Source organism: Xenopus tropicalis, chromosome 3, assembly GCF_000004195.4.
Source record: "Xenopus tropicalis strain Nigerian chromosome 3, UCB_Xtro_10.0, whole genome shotgun sequence".
Classification (NCBI taxonomy): domain Eukaryota; kingdom Metazoa; phylum Chordata; class Amphibia; order Anura; family Pipidae; genus Xenopus; species Xenopus tropicalis.
The window spans coordinates 17,260,124-17,285,912 of NC_030679.2; the positions used below are offsets into that span (position 1 = coordinate 17,260,124).

At 39.9% G+C, this 25,789-nt stretch overlaps 2 protein-coding genes across 10 annotated transcripts in view; both read right to left on the bottom strand.

The window, feature by feature from the left end:
• slc36a1 (solute carrier family 36 (proton/amino acid symporter), member 1) overlaps positions 1–25,789 on the bottom strand; it is a 135,269-nt gene that overhangs the window by 40,253 nt on the left and 69,227 nt on the right. The window lies entirely within an intron of this gene.
• Positions 14,761–19,927, bottom strand: LOC101734835. 2 transcript variants are annotated; one of them, XM_012954324.3, is made up of 3 exons: positions 17,522–19,927; positions 16,937–17,425; positions 14,761–15,971 (listed from the first exon to the last, which is right to left on the bottom strand). In XM_012954324.3, the coding sequence occupies exons 2-3, from the start codon at positions 17,417–17,419 to the stop codon at positions 15,621–15,623; spliced, it is 834 nt and encodes a 277-aa protein (XP_012809778.1). In that variant the 5' UTR covers positions 17,420–17,425; positions 17,522–19,927; the 3' UTR covers positions 14,761–15,620. The 2 variants fall into 2 exon arrangements, with proteins under 2 accessions (XP_012809778.1, XP_004919755.2); XM_004919698.4 differs by having other exon boundaries at positions 16,937–19,927.

Below are 25,789 nucleotides of genomic sequence, written 5' to 3' on the forward strand. Positions count from 1 at the left end.
CTGGCAAATTACAGGCAGGGTAGCAACCCTACCCCTGACAAGTCAATAAAACACAGGATATAAATAGCATTATTTCAAATAAACTCTAACATTAGCAGAATAACCACTCATGTGGGGGCCCCTTGATATAGTACAATATACAGATATTTATGGTAGCAGTGTAACTCAGTATATGTGAGACACTTACACCAGTGAGTAGAGCACAAACCCATAAAACATCCCCCCAAGGATACCAGCTGACTCATATCGTTACACTGCAATATAAGCTCCTCCCCCCAAGGATACCAGCTGACTCATATCTTTACACTGCAATATGAAGTTGCACAAGTTTGTATAATTCCCCCACTGTAGAAGTGGCCCTAATAAGCTTTGTAGGTGATTGTTAGGCTCCAATGTCTGCCCTCCTCCTAGCTGTAATATTGCAGCATTTAGCGCTCTATTAATAATGTGCTTAGCTATAGTTCAACTACTACATAATATGATGCAGACAGGCTGGTTGTACAGTATGATGTGTAGGCCTTATGAGCAGTATCCTAGTTAGCTGTAGTTCAACTACAACACACATCAGTACTATGTGCAAACAAAAGGGATCAGTTACATATTGGTACTTCAGGAGGATCATCAATTATTTATATGATGTATTATGTGTGTGCGTTGTGTTGCACTAGGGTGTCCAGAGTCCAGCAGGGCTGCCCCCCCAGGAGCCCCTCACCTCAGTTGCCAACTTCTCCCCCGCTGCCAGCCTTCACCCCCACCCTGTGTGTAATGCACACTGCGTACCCCCTTCTTCCTCCTTGCAGCCACTATTGGGGTTGGGGGTGGTGCGCCCACTGGGATTTTTTTTCCCTGTGGCTACATAGTGTAGTAGTTGAACTATGGATAAGTAAATTATTAAGAGACTGCTGTAAGCTAACTAGTACTATATGTATGTATGTAGCGTGTGTGTGTCTGTATGAACACTTTATAGACAAATTAAAACAATTGACTCCAGTTAAAACCTGCATATTATTGGATAATGAATATGCTTGTTTCCTATTGGTTCATGAATTTGATTGACAGTGTTGTTTCACAGAACGGATATTTTATCAGTTTTGTGGAACTGTGTATTAATTTTGTTGAAAGAATGAATTCTGTGCTATAGAATATTGCTTTCTGTTACACGCATCTATTTTGTCATGAAAATCTAGCTGAAATATGCTAGCCAGTTACACCATTATATATTTTGTCAAAGTTTTGTTTTACATTATTCATTCTGTAAGCAACTTTACACATAACTTTTTTTTGTATGGATGTTATACATTTGTGAGACAGAAAGCTTGTTAAAATTTAAAGAATGGAGTTTGTAATATAATAATATCCTTTTGTGCACAAAATTGATTTTATTCTCATTCTTCACTAGAAATATATCTTTTGTATATTTTTTACCAGTGTTTATATCCACACTTTAATTCTGTCTACTGGGGATTGCTTTTTGTATATAGAATGTATTTTTATAGACAAAATGTACTTTGGACAAACGGCACCCCATAGTAGTTCTTAATGCCACTGCAACTGCTATGCATGCATCAAAGGTAGTGACAACTCACCAGGGATAGCTGATTATTCTTTGGTACGTAATATTTGCTAAATTCAATCCACAATGCAATGAATTGGATTCTTTTGATGACAAAAGGGGATAAAAAGACATTATGTCTTTTTAAGAAGAAAGGTTTCCCCTGATGCATACATCCCTAGGGGAGCTGGTGAGTAATCAACTGAACCAGGTACCGCAAGCAGTTTAGTAAAAAGCAAGTATTTATAGATACTGGGTTAAAGGGATAGGCTGCAGAAGAAGTACATGCCTTTCTGACCATCACAGAGCAGAGAAATGACTAACTGAATGTGTCAACACAGGCTCATGGTGGTATATTCATTAAATATGTTGATACTTGGTGCATGGATTCCAAATATTGTTTAATTCTGTAAGCAAGGTTTTATTAAGATAGAAGCATTATCCTTTTTCCATTTAATGAATGACCAAATGCATGACCATGCTTGGGTACTTCTCTGTTGGCCATTACTTGTTGAACCTTAAGTTGCTGAAAGGTCACCATATTGCCCAGCAGGTTGCACCACAACAACAAGTGTTCCTAAACAAATATTTGCCTGCATTATTGCATTTCTATGTGGATATTTGGCTTACTTGGCACACTACTGTAGACCAAACATATTCATCAATGGTTATTATGGTTCGCAAATGATCAGAGAACAGACTATATGATTAGTCTGTCTCGTAAGGTGGCCATACACGGTACAATTACGATCGCTCGTAATATGGAGGTAGAAACAATAGATTCTACCACTATCAGTCCTAAACGTTTGCCTTTGCTGGGGCAGTGATCAAGTAAAGTTCGCCACATTTCACTCTGTAGCAGTAAAAACATGTTCTTAGGGTGACGAAAGCAATTCACCTTATGGGAGTCTGACAGATGGGTCTGGGTTTGGCCAATGCCAGGAAAAAAGTACCTGCCTGAATGTGAAATGATAACTGTAAAGCTTGGTGGAGGATAAATAAAGCTCTAGGATCTTTCCATGGATTTAGGATAGGGCCCTGTGGAAGGATCCATTGATAGCAAACCTTAATGTTACAGCATAAAATGGCCTTCTTGTCACATTCTTTTCTGATTTAGGATCACAATGCCCACAAGTACAAAGTGAGATCAGTACACTATGGAGTGGAAGAACTTGACTGGCCTGCACAGCACCCTGACCTCAACTGAATCACTACAATGAAATGGAACACCAACTGGAAGCCAGGCCTGATCCCCAACATCAGTGCCCAACCTCATTTATACTCTTGTATCTGAATGGAGGCAAATCCCACCAACAATGTTCCAAAACCTAGCAGAAAGCCTTCTAAACAGAAGAGCAGAGACTGTATTACCAGGAAGTAGTAACTTCATATCCTTGGTCTAAAAATGAAATGCAGACAGATCCAGGTATCTGTTGGTTAACAATAACCATGATCAATCTACTGATACAATCAATGTTTAACCATATGATTTTCTGTACTACACTCTCCATGAAAGATCTTTTTGAAAGAATATTTTATATACAATGTATTGTATTGCTTTCTTTTCAAGGATTTGCACAGTGGAAACCAGCAGTTTGCAACTGTTTAACTATTACATTCCTACTGATATATTAGCAAAAAATAATGAGCAATTATATAGACTGCAGACTTGGAACCAGGCCCAAAACTGGGACAAGAAATCTTTAACACAGGAATACCACCTGGACTCAGGAATCAGATAAGCTTTTACTACATTCGTAGTACAATAACTTACAATACAGACTGTACATTAATCTTCTAAAGTCCATATCCTATCATACACCCCCATACGTTGACCAATCAATCTCCAGTGTTTTTGGTGATATCAGTTTATCATTTATAACACATGTTTTGGAACATTCTAGATTTGCATGATTCCTTGTGATAATGGTGGTCTGGACTTTCATAGTCAATATGCCGCATATGGGGTGTTCAGATCAATGTGGGGTGATGATGAATGACTCAGCATGTCCTAAAAGTAAGTGCAACACAAACATTTCTAGATATTTCTATCTGTAAACAAACTCAAACAAAGCATGTCAAAAACATTGAGCTTAGCTAAATTAGGCCTAGAAGGCCTCAGCTATAGTTACTTAAGTGTATATGTAATCTAAGTCAAACTTGTCCTTAAAATTTCCTAGTTCCAGTTACACAATTTGTGTTAATACTTTTTTTTTTTTTGTAGACCACCATTTTTTTCTATTTTAATATCTTCTGCTTCTCCCTTACTTACTGAATTATGCCTCAGATTACACTTAAAATGTTGCACAGTTATCCACTTGCACTGCACTGCACTGCACTTGCACTTTACAATGTCACATGAATTTTTAAATTGATCTTCAGCTGACTTAACTGATTTACAGTATGAGTTATTCTCATTATTTATACCCACCTGATCACAAAAACTTCTGATTCATATTAAATCAGGCTTGCTACTCTCACAATTTGTTTTATATAATTATGTTTTGATTGCTTAAATTCTTACTGATATTATTGTATTTACAAAAATGTACATAACGGTTAGCATAGCTGTATGTTTAAAGGATAATAGTTGGGTGAAGTCCAGCTGTTCATTTTAAAAGAGCTACAAGCATATGATTGGCCATGAATGCACAGAGCTTAAGATCACAGAAGGTGGAGGGTATTATGTCAAATATCCAGCTCTTAAGAGTTTTGAGACACAAAAGTGGCCACCATGTTACACTGGGACAGAGCAACACAACAATTATCCATTCAAAACATAAATAATCAATAAGATTTCCCACCTTACCATAGATGCCTGCACAAACCCTAGTGAGGTAACCTTGGTTACTGGTCAAGGGAGGCTGTAGTAGGTGAGGCAAATACTTGAGAAAATTAGCATATCCAGGTTGCCTACCCAGGCATTAATAAAATACAACAATAATGGGGGGCGTGGCCAACCATGGAACTGACTGCACGCACGCAGTAGAAGCTCCGTGTCTTAAGCCAAATATCTGCCCGAACATAAGCTACAATCAGCTCGAGAACTGCAGCTCGGGAAAGAGGAACGCAGGAGAACTCCCGGATGGTGCCAAATATGGGGAAAAGGAAACCCAAAGAGCAAAAAACGACTCTCTCATCATACCTTCATAGAACCGCCGGCGCTGAAAGCTGCGATGACACACAAGATGGCGGCACCCAACCTAATGCTGACTCCTCTCCGCTTCTCCCACAACCAGCGTCACCATCGGCTTCTGAAAGCTCAGCTTCGCTAAGACCCATAACAAACTCAGGTCAGTTTGCTCTACACACAGCCACTGTGCCGCATCCTCCCAGGGGACACGCCAGTAACAGCCGAGATACTGCAAGAGCAACTCGCGCTCTTACAGACACAGCTTAACACTTCCATCACCCACTCTATAACAACAGCTATCTCAGCAGCAATTAAAGATATACAGCGCGATGTTATAGAACTAGGAGAGCGTACAGATAAACTGGAAACATATACGGACGATATAGTCCAAAGGCTTGCAAATATAGAGCAGGAAAACACTGACCTTAAGGATGAAATGGCGCAGCTTAGAGACACCTGCGAAGATCTCGAAAATAGATCACGCAGACAGAATCTAAGATTCCGAGGAATCCCAGAGGAGGTCTCCGGACCCGACATTCCTAAATACCTAACAGAACTATTTACACATTTATGCCCTGAAATCTCAATGGAGCTATGGAGGCTGGACAGGGCACACAGATCGCTGGCCCCAAAACCTCCACCGACAAAACCGCCACGAGATGTTATAGTTCGCTTTCACTTTTATGAAAGCAAAGAAGCGGTACTAGCAAAAAGGTACATTGAATCCATTGCAATACCGCAACCATAATCTGCAAATATATACGGATCTATCCCCGGTTACTTTGGCCAAACGGAGGGACCTAAAACCACTAACTCAAATACTGAGGGAGGCCAAGATACCCTACCGCTGGGGCTTCCCCTTCAAGTTGATAATTGCACATAAAGGCCAAACTCACACGTTGACCCATCCACGGCAAGGCGTAAACTGCTAACCATACTTGGCATAAAACCCACATAAGCAGCTCAAGCCCATAAACCTCCGCTATCCAAACCTACTCTGTATTGTCCCCTTCCCCACCAAGGGACAAATTGCCACCATGACCAGATGACTCACTGCACACAATGTATGCTTTTTACCTCAAAGAGAAATTCAAGGAGAGTTCACCAGTAAGTCAGCCTGGCTTAAACCACACATTCTGGTGATTTGCCAAACACACTTTAGTTCATTACGTTACAGAAAGTTCCACGGACTTGTTACCAAAACCCCCACCTTGGGAATCTGGAGATACCCGCAGGTCCTGTCCGACAGACAAACTCTGGGACCAGTCCTAACAAAAAGTTATTTTATCCTTACAACACCCACCTGGTTACCACAGGCTTGAGGGACAAATATACCCTCAAAATTTTACTAAGGATTGTTATAAAGTTTATGGTTTAGATGTTTTATACTGTTTTACACTCTCTTTTTGGATCTCTATCTCTCCTTCTGACTATTTTACCCTATACCCACGGAGACTCAGTAATTTTTTTGCATGCCAAAAATTCACAATGTAGGGGCCCTCGCACACCTGGTCGACCCAACAAGGGCTCTATAAATGTCACTCCTGATAATTTTAGCAAATGTAGCCAAAGATCTCAACAATCCAAAATGGTAAAATTAATATCTATCAATGCTAAGGGCCTAAACTCAATCACCAAACGATATTTAGTACTGAAAGAGATCCGCCACTTACACGCGGATATAGCTTTTATACAGGAAACTCACTTTCAGCAAAATAGCTTATGCAAACTCCAATCAAAATACTACCCAACCACATATTATGCCTCAGGCCCAAAAAAAACAGCTGGAGTGGCGATTTTAATACATAAAGACTGCCCAGTAGTGGTGGACCAGGTGTGCTGCGACCCAAATGGACGATATATTATGTTGTTTTGCAAATATATGAACATTCCGTTAAATCTGATCAATATTTATGCCCCTAACAACCACCAACTTAGGTTTTTGAAAACTATACTTAACAAAGCCCGATCTCAAGACATAGCCTATCAAGTAATAGGGGGTGACTTCAACTTAACATTCTCACAACTTAAAGACAGAACCAGCCCCTCCCTAGGCAATTCAGCACATCACATGTCCAGAGAATTTAGAAAGCTGACCAGGCAGTACTCTTTCTTTGATAGTTGGAGGATCAACCATCCAAACGAAAGGCAATACACTTTCTACTCACCAGTATATAAAATACATTCCCGTCTAGACTACTTCTTAATCTCACAACCTTGCCTTTACCTGCAGTACTCCACAGAGATATACCCCATAACATGGTCTGACCACTCACCCATACGGCTAACACTAGATCTAACAAAATTACCACCAAGGGAGCCGCACTGGCGCCTCAATGAATCAATATTACACGACCCAGACACAATCAACCAGATTGAAACAACTATCAAAGAATATTTTAGAATTAATGAAGGCACGGTTAATTTCACATCCACTCTATGGGAAGCACACAAGGCCACAATTAGGGGACACATCATAGCATTAACCACAAACAAGAAAAGGGAAGCACAGGCCTCGCATACAGCCCTCTTAACCCACCTCCAAACCCTAGAAACCCAATACAACAAAACACGTACTGACCAGCTCTTAAATCAGATACTAGAGACCAGACACCAACTTTCAGCACTAAAGCACAAAGCAACTGATAAAGCTATCCTATGGACAAGACAAAAATTTTATGAACAGGGCGACAAACAACATACTCTCTTAGCAAGAAAGCTCAAGGACAATAAAGCTCATTCCAGGATTAACTCAATCAAAACCCCCTCCGGGCAATTGACATACAATCAAAACTCAATAGGAGACATATTCAATAAGTATTATACTCACCTATACAATCTGAAAGCCTCTACCCCTGGAAGCTTACCCCCAACCCAAAACAACATGCTTTCAGACTTCTTAGCAGAAGCCAACCTTCCTAAATTAATCGAGGAAGATAAACAGGCGCTAAATGATAATGTCACATCAGAGGAATTAACCTATGTGCTAAAAAATATGCCTAATGGTAAATCCCCAGGACCGGATGGCTTTCCATATAAATATTATAAATTATATGCCCACATCTTAAACCCTTACTTAGTAAAGTTGTTTAATGAATTTCTGGAGGGCCACCTCATCCCTCCCACTATACTAAGCTCGTATCTTACACTTATTCCGAAAGAAGGGAAAGATCCAAACATGTGCTCCAATTACAGGCCCATAGTGCTATTAAACTCAGACCTTAAGTTATTCACTAAAATCTTAGCAAACAGATTAGCACCTATCCTGCCCAAACTTATTCACAATGATCAGGTAGGCTTTATTTATGGGAGACAAGCAGGAGACAACACAAGCCACACCATTGACCTAATAGACATACTAAACAGAAACTCTACCCCGGCAGTCTTATTAAGCTTAGACGCTGAAAAAGCATTCGACCGCCTGAGCTGGCCCTACTTGTTCTCACTGCTAACACACCTCAACTTCTCAGGACCTTTCTTAGAAGCTCTTAAGAACCTATAAAGCAATCCCACAACACAGTTGAAACTACCTGGTCAGGCCTCCAAATCAATAGCCATAACCAACGGCACTAGACAGGGCTGCCCCCTGTCCCCTCTCTTGTATGCGCTTAGTATAGAGCCATTAGCAGCTGTAATTAGAAACTCGCCCGATATCTCAGGAATTAAAGTACAATCAATGACTTACAAAATAGCACTCTTTGCGGATGATGTGCTACTTACTTTAACAAATCCAATAATCACGCTCCCAAACTTGCATAAGGTTTTAGATACATATAGCCTACTTTCAAATTACAAAGTTAACCTAACTAAAACTGTAGCTCTTCCACTACACCTTTCACCAAATTCCCTGCAAGGCCTTCAAAGTGCCTTTCGCTATAATTGGCAAACAAACACAATCCCATACTTGGGCACATACATAACCTCAACATACTCGGATTTATTCAAATACAATTTTACCCCACTGATAAATAAGACTAAGGCTTTACTACAATCATGGTCACAATATACCCTGTCCTGGTTTGGCAGAATAGCAGCCATAAAAATGTCCATTATGCCAAAGTTCCTGTACCTGTTTGAGACCGTACCTGTATCAATATCTGCTAAGATACTTAAGGACCTACAAAACCTATGTCATAATTTCATATGGGAAAACTGCAGGCACAGAATACCGAAACATATACTGGTGGCACCATGTAAATACGGAGGTCTGGGGGTCCCCATGTTTAAGAAGTATTATGAGGCAGCCCACATCAGACAACTACTAGCCTGGTCACGGAGGGAGTCAAACCGCACCTGGGGCCAAATCGAAAATGCCTATTCAAAAACCTGTCACTTAAACTACCTAATATGGTCAGAACCAAACCAACCATTGGCCAAGACAGATCTGCTAGCATCTACACGCCACTCACTATGCATATGGTATAACCTAAGGTGGAAATATAAGCTGCTCAATCCCAAATCTCTCAATGTACTATTTCTCCACAACCCGGACTTTCAACCAGGAACTCAACCCCACTATACCACCAAATGGACTACCACCAGCTGGCAAACCATAGGGGACCTGTTGGACCCAAGAACCAAGGAGATAATCCCTTATGCTAACATCACGCGAACAACCCCTCAAAGGAACCTACAATTTTTTGAATACCTGCAATTAAGGCACTTTGTGAGACCCTATAGCGACAGAGAGAAGGAACTTTCACATACTGCTTTCGAGCGACTTGCAAAGGCTGGCCTACCACAAAAAGGCTTAATATCTAAAATATACCAACTAATATCTGAACCATAGGGAGACCCACCTCCAAGACATCAATACATGACTAAATGGGACTCGGTCCTACCTCAGCCCCTCTCAGATCAGGACTGGACCGCAATCTGGGAGAACGCAAGACGGATGGTAACCTGCTTGAGACAAAGGGAACATATTTACAAAATATTAATGTCTTGGTATCACACCCCGGCTAAACTGCACAAATTATTCCCAAACCAGTCACCGTTATGCTGGAGAAATTGCGGAGAGACAGGCACCTTATCTCATATTTTTTGGACATGTCCCATCATAACCCCACTCTGGATGGATGTCTCAGACCTGCTCAATGAAACACTTCACACCACAATACCAATAGACTTAAGCACATTCCTCCTAGGTAAACCAATCCCACAGACACACAGATCCACTCAAGTTTTGATCAACCATATCCTTACGGCTACACGTCTTGCCATAGCAGCAAAGTGGAAGTCCTCAACTCAACACTAATGGAAATCAAACGCAGAGTGGAAAGCAACAAACTCTTTGAATCCAGCATCGCCCGATTGCAAAATAGAACTCCACACTTCCTACAAATATGGGCCCCATGGGAAATGCTAGCCTCAACCCCCCCAGACCAATAGGACCACTGGTGCTACCAATCTAATAACATTATAGAAACGGAATCTCAAAGAGATACAAATGTTAAACTGATCTCCTACTTACCCCTTTTACCATTTCTTTTCTTTATCTTTCTACTATTTACTTTTTAAGAATGTATGTAAACCATTGAAGTGCCTCTTCAATAAAAAATTCACGTTACAAAAAAAAAATACAACAATAATACTAAAATACACAGGTACATATCCACTCACACACCCTAAACTACAAATACAAGACTTAAAACTATATATAGTGGAAGACTGGAAGAGATGGGTTAAGAAAGGAAACATCTGCTGAGATATGCATGAGAGCAAAATATTGATCAAGTGAAGTACAGAAGACGTGCAAGGAGAAATAATCTCAACAGCAGTAGTGGAAAGCCAGGGTGAACCCACCTCTCGGGGCAAGCATCCAATTTACACATCAACTTTGACAGCCTAATAATGGGATTAATGTAAATTTAGAATACCAAGATAGGTTAAACGTGACAGGTCAGAGCACTGTTGAGTTTAAGAAATTACTCTTCATATGAAAACGTGGGCAATTGACTTAGAAAAGCTTTCACATAAAATTCAATGTCCTCTAGCACTTTCGAGAGAAAAAAAAATGAGAGGAAAGCGGTCACCATGTAACCAAATTAGCATGCCTTGGGGGCAGCAGCAAAGAAGTCAATGTGACCAACTATCTGAGATCAAACTGTCAAAAAATATATGTTAGTTTTTGCCCTCAGGAAATTGGTTGGGACTGTCTACACCTCGATGTGAACCCAAGCCAAATATTGTAATAAAATAGAAATTTTGATTTAAAAAAGTACCGTATATACTCGAGTATAAGCTGATCCGAATATAAGCCGAGGTACCTAATTTTACCTAAGAAAACTGGAAAAACCTATTGACTCGAGTATAAGCCTAGGGTGTCACCAGTAGGGCTGGTGCGAGCGAGCCAGCACACAAAGTGTGCTCACACTTTGGTTTAATTGAGTATCCAAAAAATTGCCCCCTGTCTAGCTTAAGAAATATATATAGGGTATAGAGTGTTTTAGACAGTGGTGGCTTAAGAAAGGTACTAGAAAGGGGCTAGACATGGTGGAGTGGGCAAAGATCAGGAGAGGGTCTATTTTAAATCTCAGTCCGAATCTGGTTATATTCAACTTGTTACCCTTCATAAGTCCATAAAGACCCCCATAACCTAATCAGTTTATGGATAAAGGGGATAAAGGGCCCCCTACTGGATGTTTCTGGGCTGGACTAACAACTAATATTAACCCCAAAGGTATTCTGTTTGCAAGGATTTCTGGTATCAAATAATTTAAAAACATTCAAAAAATAAATTCTAATAAGGTTAAAATAAGCAAGTTGTGCATCTGGGGCCCCACATTTCTGTCTGTTTGATTTGGTAATTTGGTAGAGCAAGCTGAAAAGGCATCATTTTTGTTGAGACATTGCCTAGGAACACTGTGAGCTCGGAAAGGGTTAAGGAGAGGCTGCTGCAGTCACCAAGGAGTTTCAAAGTGCTGTTTTGTTTCTGAGAACTCACCTCCCAGCCGTCTGTAGCCTCTGAGAACACCTGTTCTGCTAGAATCAGCAAGTTCTACTGGGAAATGCAAATGAAGGAGTGTGCACTCTGCTCTTCTCCTGTGCGCGTTTCTGATCTGCTTGGCGCCGCAGTCGCGCCAGTGACGTTACGCGCCCCCTTCATTTACTCATGGCCTGATCTTACAAGGTCTAAGATCAGGCCATGAGTAACTGAAGGGGGTGCGTGACGTCACTGGCGCGACTGCGGCGCCAAGCAGATCAGAAATGCGCACAGGAGAAGAGCAGAGTGCACAGGAGAAGAGCGCACAGTTAGGATGGCCGTTGGGAAGCTGGCATAGGCAGAGCGCGGGAGCAAGCGCGCAGGTACGCATGGACAGATGCCCGTGGGGGGGGCACATCGCCACATCGAGCACATCAGGCACATCCATACCATATACTCAAGTATAAGCCGAGGCTTACTTTTTGAGCACATTTTTAGTGCTCGAAAACTCGGCTTATATTCGAGTATATACGGTACATAAAAAGTACATGTTTTATAGGATCTACATGCAATACATATATCTATATATAATATAGATCTATGAATGTATGAAGGCACAAACTATATATTTATTTATTTTACAGGTCATTCATTAGTTTTGTGTGTTACATTAGGCTGATACAACAATTGAAGCTGCTCTTATAAGAAAAAGTATATATGAATAGTGATGAGCGGTATTTTTCGGCAGGCATGGATTTGTGGCGAATTTCCGTGTTTGGCTGAAAAATTTGCTGTGTGTCAAGAAAAATTATCAGTTTGAACAAAATTGTCGTGTGTTTTAAACCAAATTTTTTTGTTTTCTGTGACGTGCATGATTTTTTTTTTTTCAGCCAATGGCGAAACAGGACAGATTCACTCATCACTATATAAGAACACAGAAGCATACGCAGCCACTATTTTTTTATGAGACTCTATATCAGGGTTAAAGGAGAAGGAAAGGCAAAGTCACTTGGGGGTGCCAAAATGTTAGGCACCCCCAAGTGACTTTAACCGCTTACCTTGTACCCCAGGCTGGTGCCCCTGTTCGGAGAAAACAGCACCAGCCCGGGGTACCTGTAGCGGAGCGCTTCCTCCTTCCTGCTTCCTTTTCCTAAAATGCCAGCGGTCGGCGCATGCGCAGTAGAGTGAAAAGCTGACTTTTCTGTTAAAGTTCGGCTTTTCACTCTACTGCGCATGTGCGCGCACGGAACCAGGAAGCGATCGCAGCTACCCCAGGCTGGTGCTGTTCTCTCCGAACAGGGGCACCAGCCCCAGGGTAAAAGGTAGGCGATTTAAGTCACTTGGGGGTTGCCTATGATTTTGGCACCCCCAAGTGACTTTGCCTTTCTTTCTCCTTTAACAATATTTAATATGTTTTGCTCTCTATGGGTTATTTTGACTGCTGCTGTTTGTCAGAAAAGTGTGGCAGTTCCTTTTTCTGATGACATCAACTGGCAAGCACCCTAGCTGAGGCACAGGTGACAGGTCCATCAGCCCAAGTGCTTCTATTTCATATCATCATCAAGGCAGACCACCACTGTTTCCTGAGATTTAACCAAATATAAATACTTTTTTATGTGGGACTTTTTCAAGTTCTGGGTTGGTCTTCAGCCAGGACCCCCCTAATAACAAGGTTACAGGTTTGGAAAACACTGATGTATCAGTCATTTATATACACTGGCTCTCAGCCTAACTGACCTTTAAGATTGGCTTTCAGGTCTATCTAACTATTTAGGAAAGCAAATAGGCATTCTTCTTGCACATCAGCTTAAAGGAATACTGTCATGGATTTTTTTTTAAAAAAAACATCAGTTAAAAGAGCGTCTCCAGCAGAATCCTGCATTGAAATCAGTTTTTCAAAAGCACAAATAGATCTTTTAATATTTAATTTTTAAATTTCACATGAAGCTAGCCACATTCTTCATTTCCCAGGGTGCCACAGCCATGTGACCTGTGCTCTGATAAACTTCAGTCACACTTTACTGCTGAGCTGCAAGTTGGAGTGATATCACCCCCTCCCATCAGCAGAACAATGCTAAGGTAGCAAGATAGCTGCTCCCAATAGATATCAGAATAGAACTCACTAGTAAAAAATCCAAGTCCGGCTTAGGACTCCTCCAGGTACATGGAGTAGGATATAGAAATAAAAAGTACAGCATAAAAATCATGGCAATATCTTTAAATGGCCTTCCGACTAAGCCCCTCTTGCCACTTCTCCAAGTCAGGGGGGCTGCTCCATAGTTGGAAACTGCAAATCTAGATTCTTCCTCAACTCCACTCTAGTTTAACCTCTAACTGTAACTTCCTAAGTAGCCTGGTTTCATAAACAATTGGTCTGTTCGTTATCCTTTTATTCCCCATAAATAAAACTTAGTTTTTCTTTAATAAATACAGATTTTTAGGATAATAGGACACAAAGCTCCTTATTCATCCTGGAAAAGTAACTAATTCCAAGTCCCTTCCCACTGTAGACAACACCCTACACACACAAAATACAACTGTCACCTGAAAACCATGCATCACCTTACCCTTAATGGGAATGGTAAGCAAATGAACCTTTGCATTGTTATTGCTGTCACCCCTCTCCAATTACAATAAATAACTATAAAGGAACCCTTAGCTCACCATCTCATGCTTAATAACTGCTATATAACATCACATTTATTATGTTTTCCTTATACTGGAAACCTCCACCATGGAGAAATGTTTACTTTATGAAGGTAGTGGTTTAAGGAGGGTCACATACAGAACAAATTAAATTGAATATAAAATAGCAAACTATAGGTGAGGGTTCCTAAACAGTATATAATGACATACCTTACACAGATTATATATACAGGTATGGGATCCCTTATCCGGAAACCCGTTATCCAGAAAGCTCCGAATTATGGAATGCCCGTCTCCCATAGACTCCATTTTAATCAAATAATTCAGAATTTTAAAACTGATTTCCCTTTTCTCTGTAGTAATAAAACAGTATCTTGTAATTGATCCCAACTAAGATACAAATAATCCTTATTGGATGCAAAACAATCCTGTTGGATTTAATTGCAGTTTTATTGATTCTTTGGTAGACTTAAGGTATGGAGATCCAAATTACGGAAAGACCCATTATCCGGAATACCCTTGGTCCCGAGCATTCTGGATAACGGGTCCTATACCTGTATATATATATAGCGGGTGTAGCAATTGCAATATTGCTAAGCTTCTCCACAGCCAATCTGAAGTTGCACCTTCATCACTTTCAAGAAAAATACACTGATAAATATGACATGTGTTTCCTTGAAGATAACAGAGGAACCAACAAACCTATCAAAAATAAAAGTACTGTGAGAAAGTCAGGCTGGCCCACTAAATTATAGCCTAGACAGAGAGCAGGAAAATATCTAGAGAGCAGAAGACTTAGAAATAATGGTCACCTGTCCCTCTATCAGCCGAGCCCGCTACATAGACGTTAAGGCACAGAGTTGAAAAGCCTCTTCTGATTATACACTGTTTTTTAGAAATTTTAACCTTGATGATTCAAAAATATATCAACCAGAGGATTTTAAAAACTAATCTATGGGCCTATATTTGTATTTTGTCTGGTCTTTACATTCACGTGACTTTAGTTCTGATAGTCTGGTAATTGACTGACACTTAATGACTGATTGTCTGGTACAGACTAAAGGTGGCCATACACGAGGCGATTTCGCTTGTTGTGCGATGAACGATTATATCGACAAACGATCGTATGGCGATCGAGTTCCCATACGATATGCCATCCAAGGGCAACGATAATTCGGGAAAGGTTTCATCGCTTCATTATCGTATTATCGTATTATCATTATCGTATCGCAGCTAGACATGTTGTTGTGTCCATTGTTTTGGGGTATAGGTGACAGCATGGATGTCCATGTAGTTTGCTGCTTGTATGGAGTAGCGGAAGGCGGTGTACATATCTGGTGCATGTTTGCATTTGGGGGATATTGTTATAATGGTGCTTGCGGAAAACTGTTGTAATTCCTGTAATCAGTAGTGGTGTAGTCTGTGAGTCTTGTGCTTTCACAAAGTGTTTTCCTAAACCCTCTATGCAGTGCTTCATTAATGATATATTCGGCAAATTGCCGCTGCTCTTCGTCCATCCTCCTGAGTTTGGACGCAACTGTAAACCCGATGGCGTCAAACTCATCAGACTTTCTGTTAAGTAAGGCTTCTGCATCATGTAACAGCTGTTGTGTGGAGGGATTGTGTTTTCTTTTTCTGTTTCTACCCTGTGTACCCTTTGCACCTGCCATTTCATGTTGACTACCTTCTTCTATCAAAGTACTGCTCTGTGGAATCTGTAAAACAAGGAAAACATAAATTACTGTTACTTACAATGGTTCTCATATTTTCTTTCTTTTATTGCAGTTCCCCTCAACTGAAGTGCAGTGGAAATCTGTAGCAAAACAGTTTGAAGATTACTGGAATTTCCCAAACTGTCTTGGAGCAATCCATGGAAAGCATGTGAGGATCCAGCCACCCACACGTTCCGGTTCCTATTATTTTAACTGCAAGGGCTATTTCAGCATTGTGCTTTTGGCAATAGTTAATGCCAAATATGAATTTTTGATGGTAGATGTGGGGAAAAATGGAAGAGTATCGGATGGTGGAGCCATGGAACAAACTTTTTTTTACCAGCAGCTACAAAATGACCAGTTACACCTACCTTCAAGTTCTGACTCAAGGGAAGGATTGAATTACGCTTTTGTGGCAGATGAAGCATTTGCATTACATAAACATATTTTAAAACCCTTCCCACAAAAACATCGGTCAATGGAAAGAAGGATTTTCAATTATAGACTCTCCCGTGCTAGAAGGGTTGTAGAAAACGCCTTTGGCATACTAGCTAACCGATTTAGGATTTTCCATACTGCCATACAATTATCACCAAATAAAATCGATTGTGTTGTTTTGGTGCTTCTTATATGCCAGTTAATATGGTGGATAGAGAGGACATTGAACAACACACTATGGTAGCAGCCGAGTGGCGAGGTGAGCCAACTGCACTGTTGGGACTGCTAGGTGCTGTATCACGCAACGCTACTGCAGAGGCCAAGTCAACAGAGATAATTATGTAGCATACTTCAATGGCTCTGGTGCAGTAGACTGGCAATCAGCCATGGTGTAAAACATGTAGTAATGTATGGCCTGTCAATGCTTTCGCAGTCAATGTGCAACTAATTGTATGAGCATTTTAAATAATTTGAAAATAAACGGTTTAAACTTTTAATATGTATTCAGTGTGTATTTTATGGTTGCTTACCTGGGCCAGATGTTCTGTTTGGTCCTCTACTTCTATATCTGCAGCTCTGCTACTCTGTGCTTCCACATCTGTCACATCCTCTGCTGGGCTAGCCTCAGTTGATTGTTGTTTTTCCACGCCCTGACTTGAAAAGTTGGACCTGGAGTCCCTTGCCACCTCTTGATCCACTGTGAACACTAGCAGATCATAGTACCACAATTTTGGCAAATAGATGTCATCCGCAGAGGCACCTGATTTTTTTGAGGCCTGTACTTTGTTTAGTTCTTTTTTAAAAACAGTCCTTAAATTTGCTATCTTCGTCTTTACAAACTGAACATCAGCTGACGAGCAAACAGATTTGCAGAGGCTTATCAATTCTGCATATGCCTTGTCACGCTTGATCCTGTTCATGTAGTCCCCCGATTTAACTTTCCACAAACATGGAAAAGACTGGTACATCTCAATAAATTTTCTCAGGAACTCGGGGTTTGAAAATTTTTCCATAGTTACCTGTGGGAAACAGGGGGAGCATGAGTCAAAAAACAAATAAGCAATAAATACCAACATAAATATTGCATTTGGTTGTAGTAAAGTAGTACTGCTTACCAACTGATGAGTAGCTTGTGGCCAAAAATTTGTGATGAAACGAATAGATTCTTCCAGGTTTCCACGACTGTTACCCGTCTGTTCGTTGCTAGGCAACACTGGAACGAACGATCGTATTTATCGTAGTTTTTTTTTTAACAGGCTCCGCCTACTTCCGTTTGCGACGTCAGACAGACGGGCGCAGTATTGTGGAGACATGAAGGTGCGAGGTGAGAAAAGCAAGTCAAAAGCTAAGAGAATGGAAAATACTGATGAAAGGAGAGATGCAGGTGTGAAAGATGGGGGGAACAGAAGGCCTACTGCTGAGGATGACGGTGGCAGGAGAAAGGCTACAGCTATGTCCAAACAGGAGATGGTGCATATGGTATCCATTATGGAAAAAAATGATTACGATTGTAAAAGTGGAGAGTATTCCAGACCCAATACAAGGAAAAATCATATCCTGGATATAGTAATCCACGGGCTTGAGAGGAAGTTTGGCGTTAGCAGATCGAAAGATCAGCTCCGCAAAAGGTGGTCAGATTTAAAACTGAGAGAAAGAGACCAACTGGAAAGCATTAGGCTTTAGTATTATACATTATTATTTTCTCTGCAACATGTACCCCAACAGTATGTTGAATTATGGTGATGTTCAAATCAATTTGTTTTTGCAGAAGACAAGCGTAAAAAATTGCTGCAAACCCATCGCAATCATAGACGGTGTGCCTCTTCTTCTGTTCGGAAGCCTCAGATTCCGGAGCCTGGTGCCAGTGAGAAGGATGATGATGTAGAGACGGACCATAATGAGTCTGATGAGCATGGTCGTAAGAGCCAGGAAATAGAATACAAGGGAATAGAAAGGCAGGAAATAGAAAGAAATGAGCCAGACATCGAGTCACAATCCAGCTGTACCTCAGACGTTAAAGAAATCCATGAGGAAACATTCTGTGACACTGCACCTAGCAGCCCGTGCATCCTAGTTAGCAGTACAGGTAGGTTTACATTACTTTGCATTTGATTACTACCAAGCAGGCTAGCCAAAAATCACCAATACTATTTTTTACATTATAATACTATTTTTCACATTATTTCACAGAAGAAAGTATGACAGCGCAAAATGTGTTGTACCTTTTTGTATTGCGGAACAGCCAGACCTTGAGACTTCAACGGAGATTTCCAATACAGAAACCAACCAAGGGCCAGATCCTAACAATCCCAATGTTGTGGAAGATATAAAAAAAAAATGCAAAATGCTGTTGGCAACCATAAAACAATCTGTCAAAGTAATAGAAACAACACTTGAAAGCATATGCCAAAAGGTTTGCAATAATGGTGAATAGTCTTGTTCTTCTTGTGCTTCTTCTTCAAAAACAAGTGTTGCTAGTATTTTCAGATGTTTTCAAAATGCGATTGTGTTCTCTTCCAATTTTATATGTTTTTGTTAAATACAAAACTCAAATTGCAGTTACTATCTGATATGCCAAAAGGTTTGCAATACTGGTGAATAGTCTTGTTCTTCTTGTGCTTCTTCTTCAAAAACAAGTGTTGCTAGTATTTTCAGATGTTTTCAAAATGCAATTGCGTTCTCTTCCAATTTTATATGTTTTTCTTAAATACAATACTATTTCAAATAAATATTTGAAATATATATATTTCAAAACAAATGGGTCTTCTTGTCATTTATTTTCATTTCTAATCACCACATAATAACATCATGAACATATGTCTACATGTCTACACTGCTCCACAACTGGCGGCCCTCACAGGTGTTTTACCCCTCACCTGTATTGTCTATACAGCCTGTCTACTTTAATTACCATATTACAAATACCATCAGTAAAGTATTGTAATAAAGACATTATAATTCACTATTATATTCAGTTTCAGTGAAGAGATTATGAGATTAATGGTGCCTGTATTGTCCACACAACAGGTTTTGGCTGGAGCCCCTGCAATATTCACACCTGAAGTCCCTGTGATCCCCCTACATTAGTATGCAGCATCCACATAAAGCAGCCTGTAGCCACACCATTGTCTGCTGTAGGCTCTATGTGTGTCACACCATACTCTACCAGTGTTGCCAGCATTTTTTGGAATACAATGCTGTTTTATTTTTATTTATGTTTTATTTTAATATAAAAAAAATCATGAAGTTTTCGTATAAAAGCGATTAGGTTCTGCAAAGAACGAACGTTCTTGCACGTTCGTGTTGTTCCGTTTATCTTCGTTTCGTTGACTTCCGCTGCTGGCAATCGTGACATGCGCAGAGAACAATCGTTGAAAGACAATTGTCTGACACTCACAACTGGCAGATTTTATCGTTAAATGACCAAAATTTTTAATCCTGCCCGATCGAATTTTGGGGACGATAATGTCGGCTCGTTTAGTGGGCCGACGATCGTTCGTACACCATCAACTATACGATAACTTAACGATAGTATCGGATCATTCGGGAATCAGTCGTTTGTAAGTAAAAAATCGGTGCGTGTATGGCCACCTTAACATTGTCTTACCTGCAAGTTCTAAATGTACAGAATGGAATTTTTCACTGGACAGTGAACAGAATCATGGAAATAATGATAGCTTTGAGTTCCTGTTATTTACCTAGTATATCTGGCCACAGAAGCTGGAAATCTGGACATGCTCTTTAATCTAATGTAATTAAAATAGGAAATATACTTGCACATTAAACAATGCACTATTTTTACCAGAAGTTTGTTGAAAATAACACATATATATTTCTTTTGTTTGTAGCAAAACAACACAAAAAGCAGAAGAAAAAAAAAACCTTTTCTTATTCCACACAGAAATCCTAAAACTGGATGGGACAAATGACAGCTTTTACAAGTAGAAATATTTGGATTTCAAGTGATTCTTTAATTTGTAAGTAATGAGCTGCGGGTAATAAGAAGCACACAACCAACCACATTGAATTTTCTTTTTCTGTGCCCCACACTGAACACAAAGGCAAAAAATGGTATTCAAAAAAGAAGAAGAAAGAGATAAAAAAAAAATTGCCTGAGAATGTGAGACAGACATTTAAAAAAAAAAAAAAAAGCATGATTAATTTTAAGACTACAAGTCCATCTTCAGAAACTTTAATGCTCCTGTGTCCACCACACTACCACAAAGCTATAACAACATCTGAGGCCCATGGCCCTGAAGCCAGTCTACCTATATGTGGTAAATAAATGATCAAAGAGGAAGACTGATGGAATGTGGTGAAAGAACCTTGATCATCTGCTGAACAGATTCAAACTGACCTTCATGCAACAATTGTGTCTCCGACTCAAAGAAAGATGTCAAGCTAGACTACACTGCTTACACTGCCACACCAGAACAATCCTTATGGGAGAATGTCCCATATTACCAAAAATGAACACCCTCCTTAAAATCAAACATGGAAGAGGTTCTCTGATGTTTTGGGATTGCTTTGCAGCCCCTGGAACTAAGTGTTTCAAGTCTGTACATGGCATGATGAAATTAGGAAATTAACAAAGGCATTCTGGAGTACAATACTAACCCTGTGTCAGAAAGTCTTCATCACAGATCATGGCTATTCCAGCACAACTGTTTTGAGGTGGCCACCAAGTCCACATGAAACCCCACTGAACACTTCTTAAGAGATCTTAAAACCACACCTGGGAGAAGGAATCCATGAAATCTGGGAGAACTAGAGCAGTGTGGAAAACAGTGGCCAAACCGTTAGTATATAGATGTGAAACACCTGATTTTAGTAATTCTTTTAAAGAGTAACTCAAGAAACTATAATTTTTTTTAGATCTGAAGGGATACTGAACAAACAAAATTTCTTAATCTTAACAGTGAAACAATTGTGTAAACCTATTTTGCAGTGATTTGGGAAAAAAATGCAAATATGCCGATATTTTGGCCACAATTATATACTTGTGCAGCACAGTTAATGGAAGTATACAAGGAAGTTTTAGGTGTCTAGATACATTTGAAAAGAAAGACATATTTGCTTGCAAGAGAAAAAGTTTTTGGCAAGAGTTGTATGTCAGTTATGAAAATGTTATCCTTCTTTGGCATATCCAAAAAGAAAATCCTATTTTATTGATTAAAAAGCTTTAATTTTCTTGTTTAAAAAGAGGGTGGCTTACCTGTATAGTAGCCTATCTCTCTGTTAACACAGCTGCAAGGTTTCTTTTATTTGCATTCTCCTGCAAAAGACTTCTGGTCATGTGGACACCTTAGGGCTGGTGGAACATGTTTTTTTTTTTTTTTTTAAAACTTACAAACTGTGATGGGGGTCTCCTTTTCAGTTGCATGGGAAACACCTATTGAGCCTTATTGCTTTCAGGTGTTGCCCATTCAAAAGAATATGAAGAATCAAGGACAGTTTTGTATTGGCATTTGTTACAAATTCAAGCTAAAGAATGGCAAGGAAGTCTACAAAGGCTATCTGCTCCAAGTATAGCTCATCTAGAGGCAAGTGATACAAATGCTGAGAGGGGTAGTTTCTTTGTGTATGGAGCCTCCTCTGCAAAGCTATTGGCCAAGGTTTTTAGCAAAGCGTTTTCTCTGCACATGGCAGAATCTTTAACTCCTGGACTGGCTTACAAATAAATAAGTTAATCAAGGTAACTATAACAAGCATGCAATAATATAATCAATAAAAAAATTTGATCATATAATACTGATTTTATGGAGGGTTTTCAGACCAATGCTTGCATAGATAGAAATATGTTAGTTGCAGCCTTGGCAGAAACTACCAGAATTGCAGCTTTATGCAGCCAAATATATTGCCTGAGGCACAGGGGACAACGTGAAGCTTGTCAACTTAAATATTTACACAACAATACAAATATTATAAGTGGATCCTACTCCAGATGATATTGAGAAATGGTAAATAGAATGTACTACAGGTATCGGACCCCTTACCCGGAAACCCGTTATCCAGAAAGCTCCGAATTACGGAAAGCCTGTCTCCCATAGACTCCATTTTAATTAAATAATTCAAAATTTTAAAACTGATTTCCTTTTTCTATGTAGAAATAAAACAGTACCTTGTAATTGATCCCAACTAAGATATAAATAATCCTTATTAGATGCAGAACAATCCTATTGGGTTTAATTAATATTTTATTGATTTTTTAGTAGACTTAAGGTATGGAGATCCAAATTACGGAAAGACCCCTTATCCGGAATACCCTTGGTCCCGAGCATTCTGGATAATGGATCCTATACCTGTACTAAAATGAAGCTTTGTGTGTAACCTAGAGACAGAAGCAGTTAAAAAACTTCATGGTATGTGATTACCACTTACCAAAGGGATTTGCCTTGATGGGGCTGGAGCTTAAATACTCCGTGTCCGTACGGTAGAAAAAAAACCAGAAAAAAAGTCTCAACAATTCTGGATAACAGATGCCATATATACATGAGAGTGAAAATTTATATAGCCGGCTATAATTGGTAGGTTTACCTAAGGATAGGAAAACTAAGGCACTGGTGATATATTAAAAGAAAAATGAAGTGTCTCAGCCATGCAGGATAAGAAGAATTGCAGCATGTATTTAAAGATAAAGCAAGGAAAATATACATCTTTTCAGGGATATCTAGCGTAAAATACTTCTTTGATGATCAGAGAACACTGAGGAAAAAGATAGAGGCACCAATCGAACCCAACCAGGCAAAAGGAAGCTTTCACTTCTAAGACATATACTATCCCCAGGGAAGAGCAGCAGTCGAGCATCAATACAAGATTCTTGGCTATTACATAATTATGCATCTTGTGACTGTGGATATCGGAGCTGGAAAGGCCATTGGGAGTAAAGGCAACATGCAACACAGCTCAGCTATATAGGTCAGGCTAACTGTTAACGTGAGAAGAAGAGCTCTTGCCTTTAGTGATAATAAATACACTGGAAGACCCAAGCTTCCAATCATAAGAGCCAAGTGCCAAGTAATCCAAGCATCATCTCCAAACACAGGGATCAATAAGGAATAGTGCATATGTGAAAGCTTTGCCTACGATGCTTGCCACAGAAAGCCATTAGATCACATTTATTTTATTTAAAACTGAAGGCAATCGTTAAAAACTATTTTGGAATATATTTTAACAGGCCTCATGTTACTGGGTACAGTGATTTTTAAGTAATACAACCAGTATCCAAGGCTATTGTGATACTAATATCTACAGCTTGTATTAATGTTTGTATATATAGTTTATGTATGTGAGTGTATAGACAGGTAAGTATAGGTTTGTGTGTGCTGGATTTACTTGGAAGGGTTGAACTTGATCAGTGTCGGACTGGCCCACCAGGATACCAGGAAAAATCCGGGTGAGCCCAGGTTTAAGTGGGCCCTCCTGCTCCTGACCATTTGGCCTACTTCATGGTCATTCACTATTTCTGAATGGGAACAAAGGAGAAATAGATGGAAAAATAGATGCTAGCATATAATAAAAGTAAAAGAGACTAGGAGAATAAAGAGGTTGGGTGAGGAAAGGAGGAAAAACAGTTTGGAGAGTGGGCCTATGATCTAAGATGTTCTGGTGGGCCCTGGGGTCCCAGTCCAACACTGAACTTCATGGACTCTGGTCTTTTTTCAACCCTATGTAATTATGTAATGTAACTATGTGAGCTATTCTCTGATAAGCGCCAGTCACACTTTACTGCTGAGTTGCAAGTTGGAGTGATATCCCCCCCTCCCAGCAGCCGATCAGCAGAACAATGGAAAGGTAGCAAGATAGCAGCTGCCAGTAGATCGCATAATAGCACTCAATAGTAAGAAATCCAATTTCAGCTTGTATACCATAAAAATCATGACAGTATCCCTTTAAGTTTATTTCTCTATACCACAATAGTACTTATGTTACCTGACTGCATAATTCTTCCTCAGTGCATTATTAACATATTTATTGTAAGGGTTTTAGGCCAGTCACATGTGGCGTACCAGCCACTTCTCTCCACCTGCATTTTGTAGGCAGACAGAGAAAGGCGCATCTGCTCTCATCCGCAGCTCCATGTAGCAGAGACTGCCCAAAAAATGCAAGAGCATACATTTTCAGCTAAATCTCTGCTCCATGTAGCTGCACTCAATGGACTCATGTGGATGGTACACCTCATGTGGCATTAGGGTTGAGTATTTTTATTAGGTTATTATATGTGTTAGTGAATATAACTAAGGAAGGGCAAACTTGCTTTACACAGAACTGGCTCATGAGCAGAAGTGTACATTAGTTCTATTGGTTGGGTGCTTCAGACAGTCAGAAGTATATAGATGTAGTTGCGCTTTAAAAAGCACAACCATATACTGTAAGACCCTGTACAGAGGCTGTATATTGGCCGACCTAAAGTTTATTTATATTACTGCACACCTGGCCACTGAAAAATATAGCCATCCACAGGGATGGTAAAACAGCATTGTACCTTTTGGTCAGTGGCCCAAGGAAGACAATCATCTGGATGCCCAGATGGTTAAAAAGTATGGTAAACAGTGTTTTGTGATAGTAATTAAATCAATCATGTCAATCCCACGTGGACTGCCCAGGTTCATGAACATGTAATCTGGCCCGATGGGGAGGACGGAAATGGAGGACAACTCAAGTGAGATTATGGGTACATATTCTTTGATGTCGGAAAGCCAAAGTGTGATGTGATTCTCTTATGAGGCAAGAAGGTCTTTGAACAAATACCTGAGCTATAAAAATCTAAAGGATTCATTTATGTCCAAAAGTGCAGTGTGCAATTTTGAGCATAACGGTTTTTTATCTTACAATGCAGGCAGATTTTTTTCTAGAATTGGTGTTATTGCAGTCGTAAGGAGGCAATGCAATTAGTGCAACTGTGCTGCACCTACCATAATTGCGTCCAATTCACCAAAATTAACAGCACTTTGTAAGCGTTTCTTCACAAAAGGGACACAATTGCTTGGAAGTCTGGTGTATTTTCTGCTGTTTGGTGTGTGAGTAAAGCTCTTTAGCTACAAGTGTGCTGCACCTGTTGACAGTGGGCACAAAGGGAACCCTGGGTGATACTCATTGGTCAAGAGGTGGCTTAAGCACAGAAGACTTTTCTAAAATGAAGCATGAAGAAGCAAGAGGTTTCATATCTTACCAAAATTTTTTAGCCAGCCCCAATAAGTGAGACTTCACAGTTTGAGAAAAACTGTTCATGGAAAAGAAAAGAATGGGGCAGCTCCTATACATGTATAGTATATTCTGTCACTGTCGACTTAACTGCGTACAGTGCAAAGCAATGTCACATTTTTCCATGCAGGTGACAATTTATTGTTAATTATTCGTTTTTTAGACCAGCAAGTTTTTAC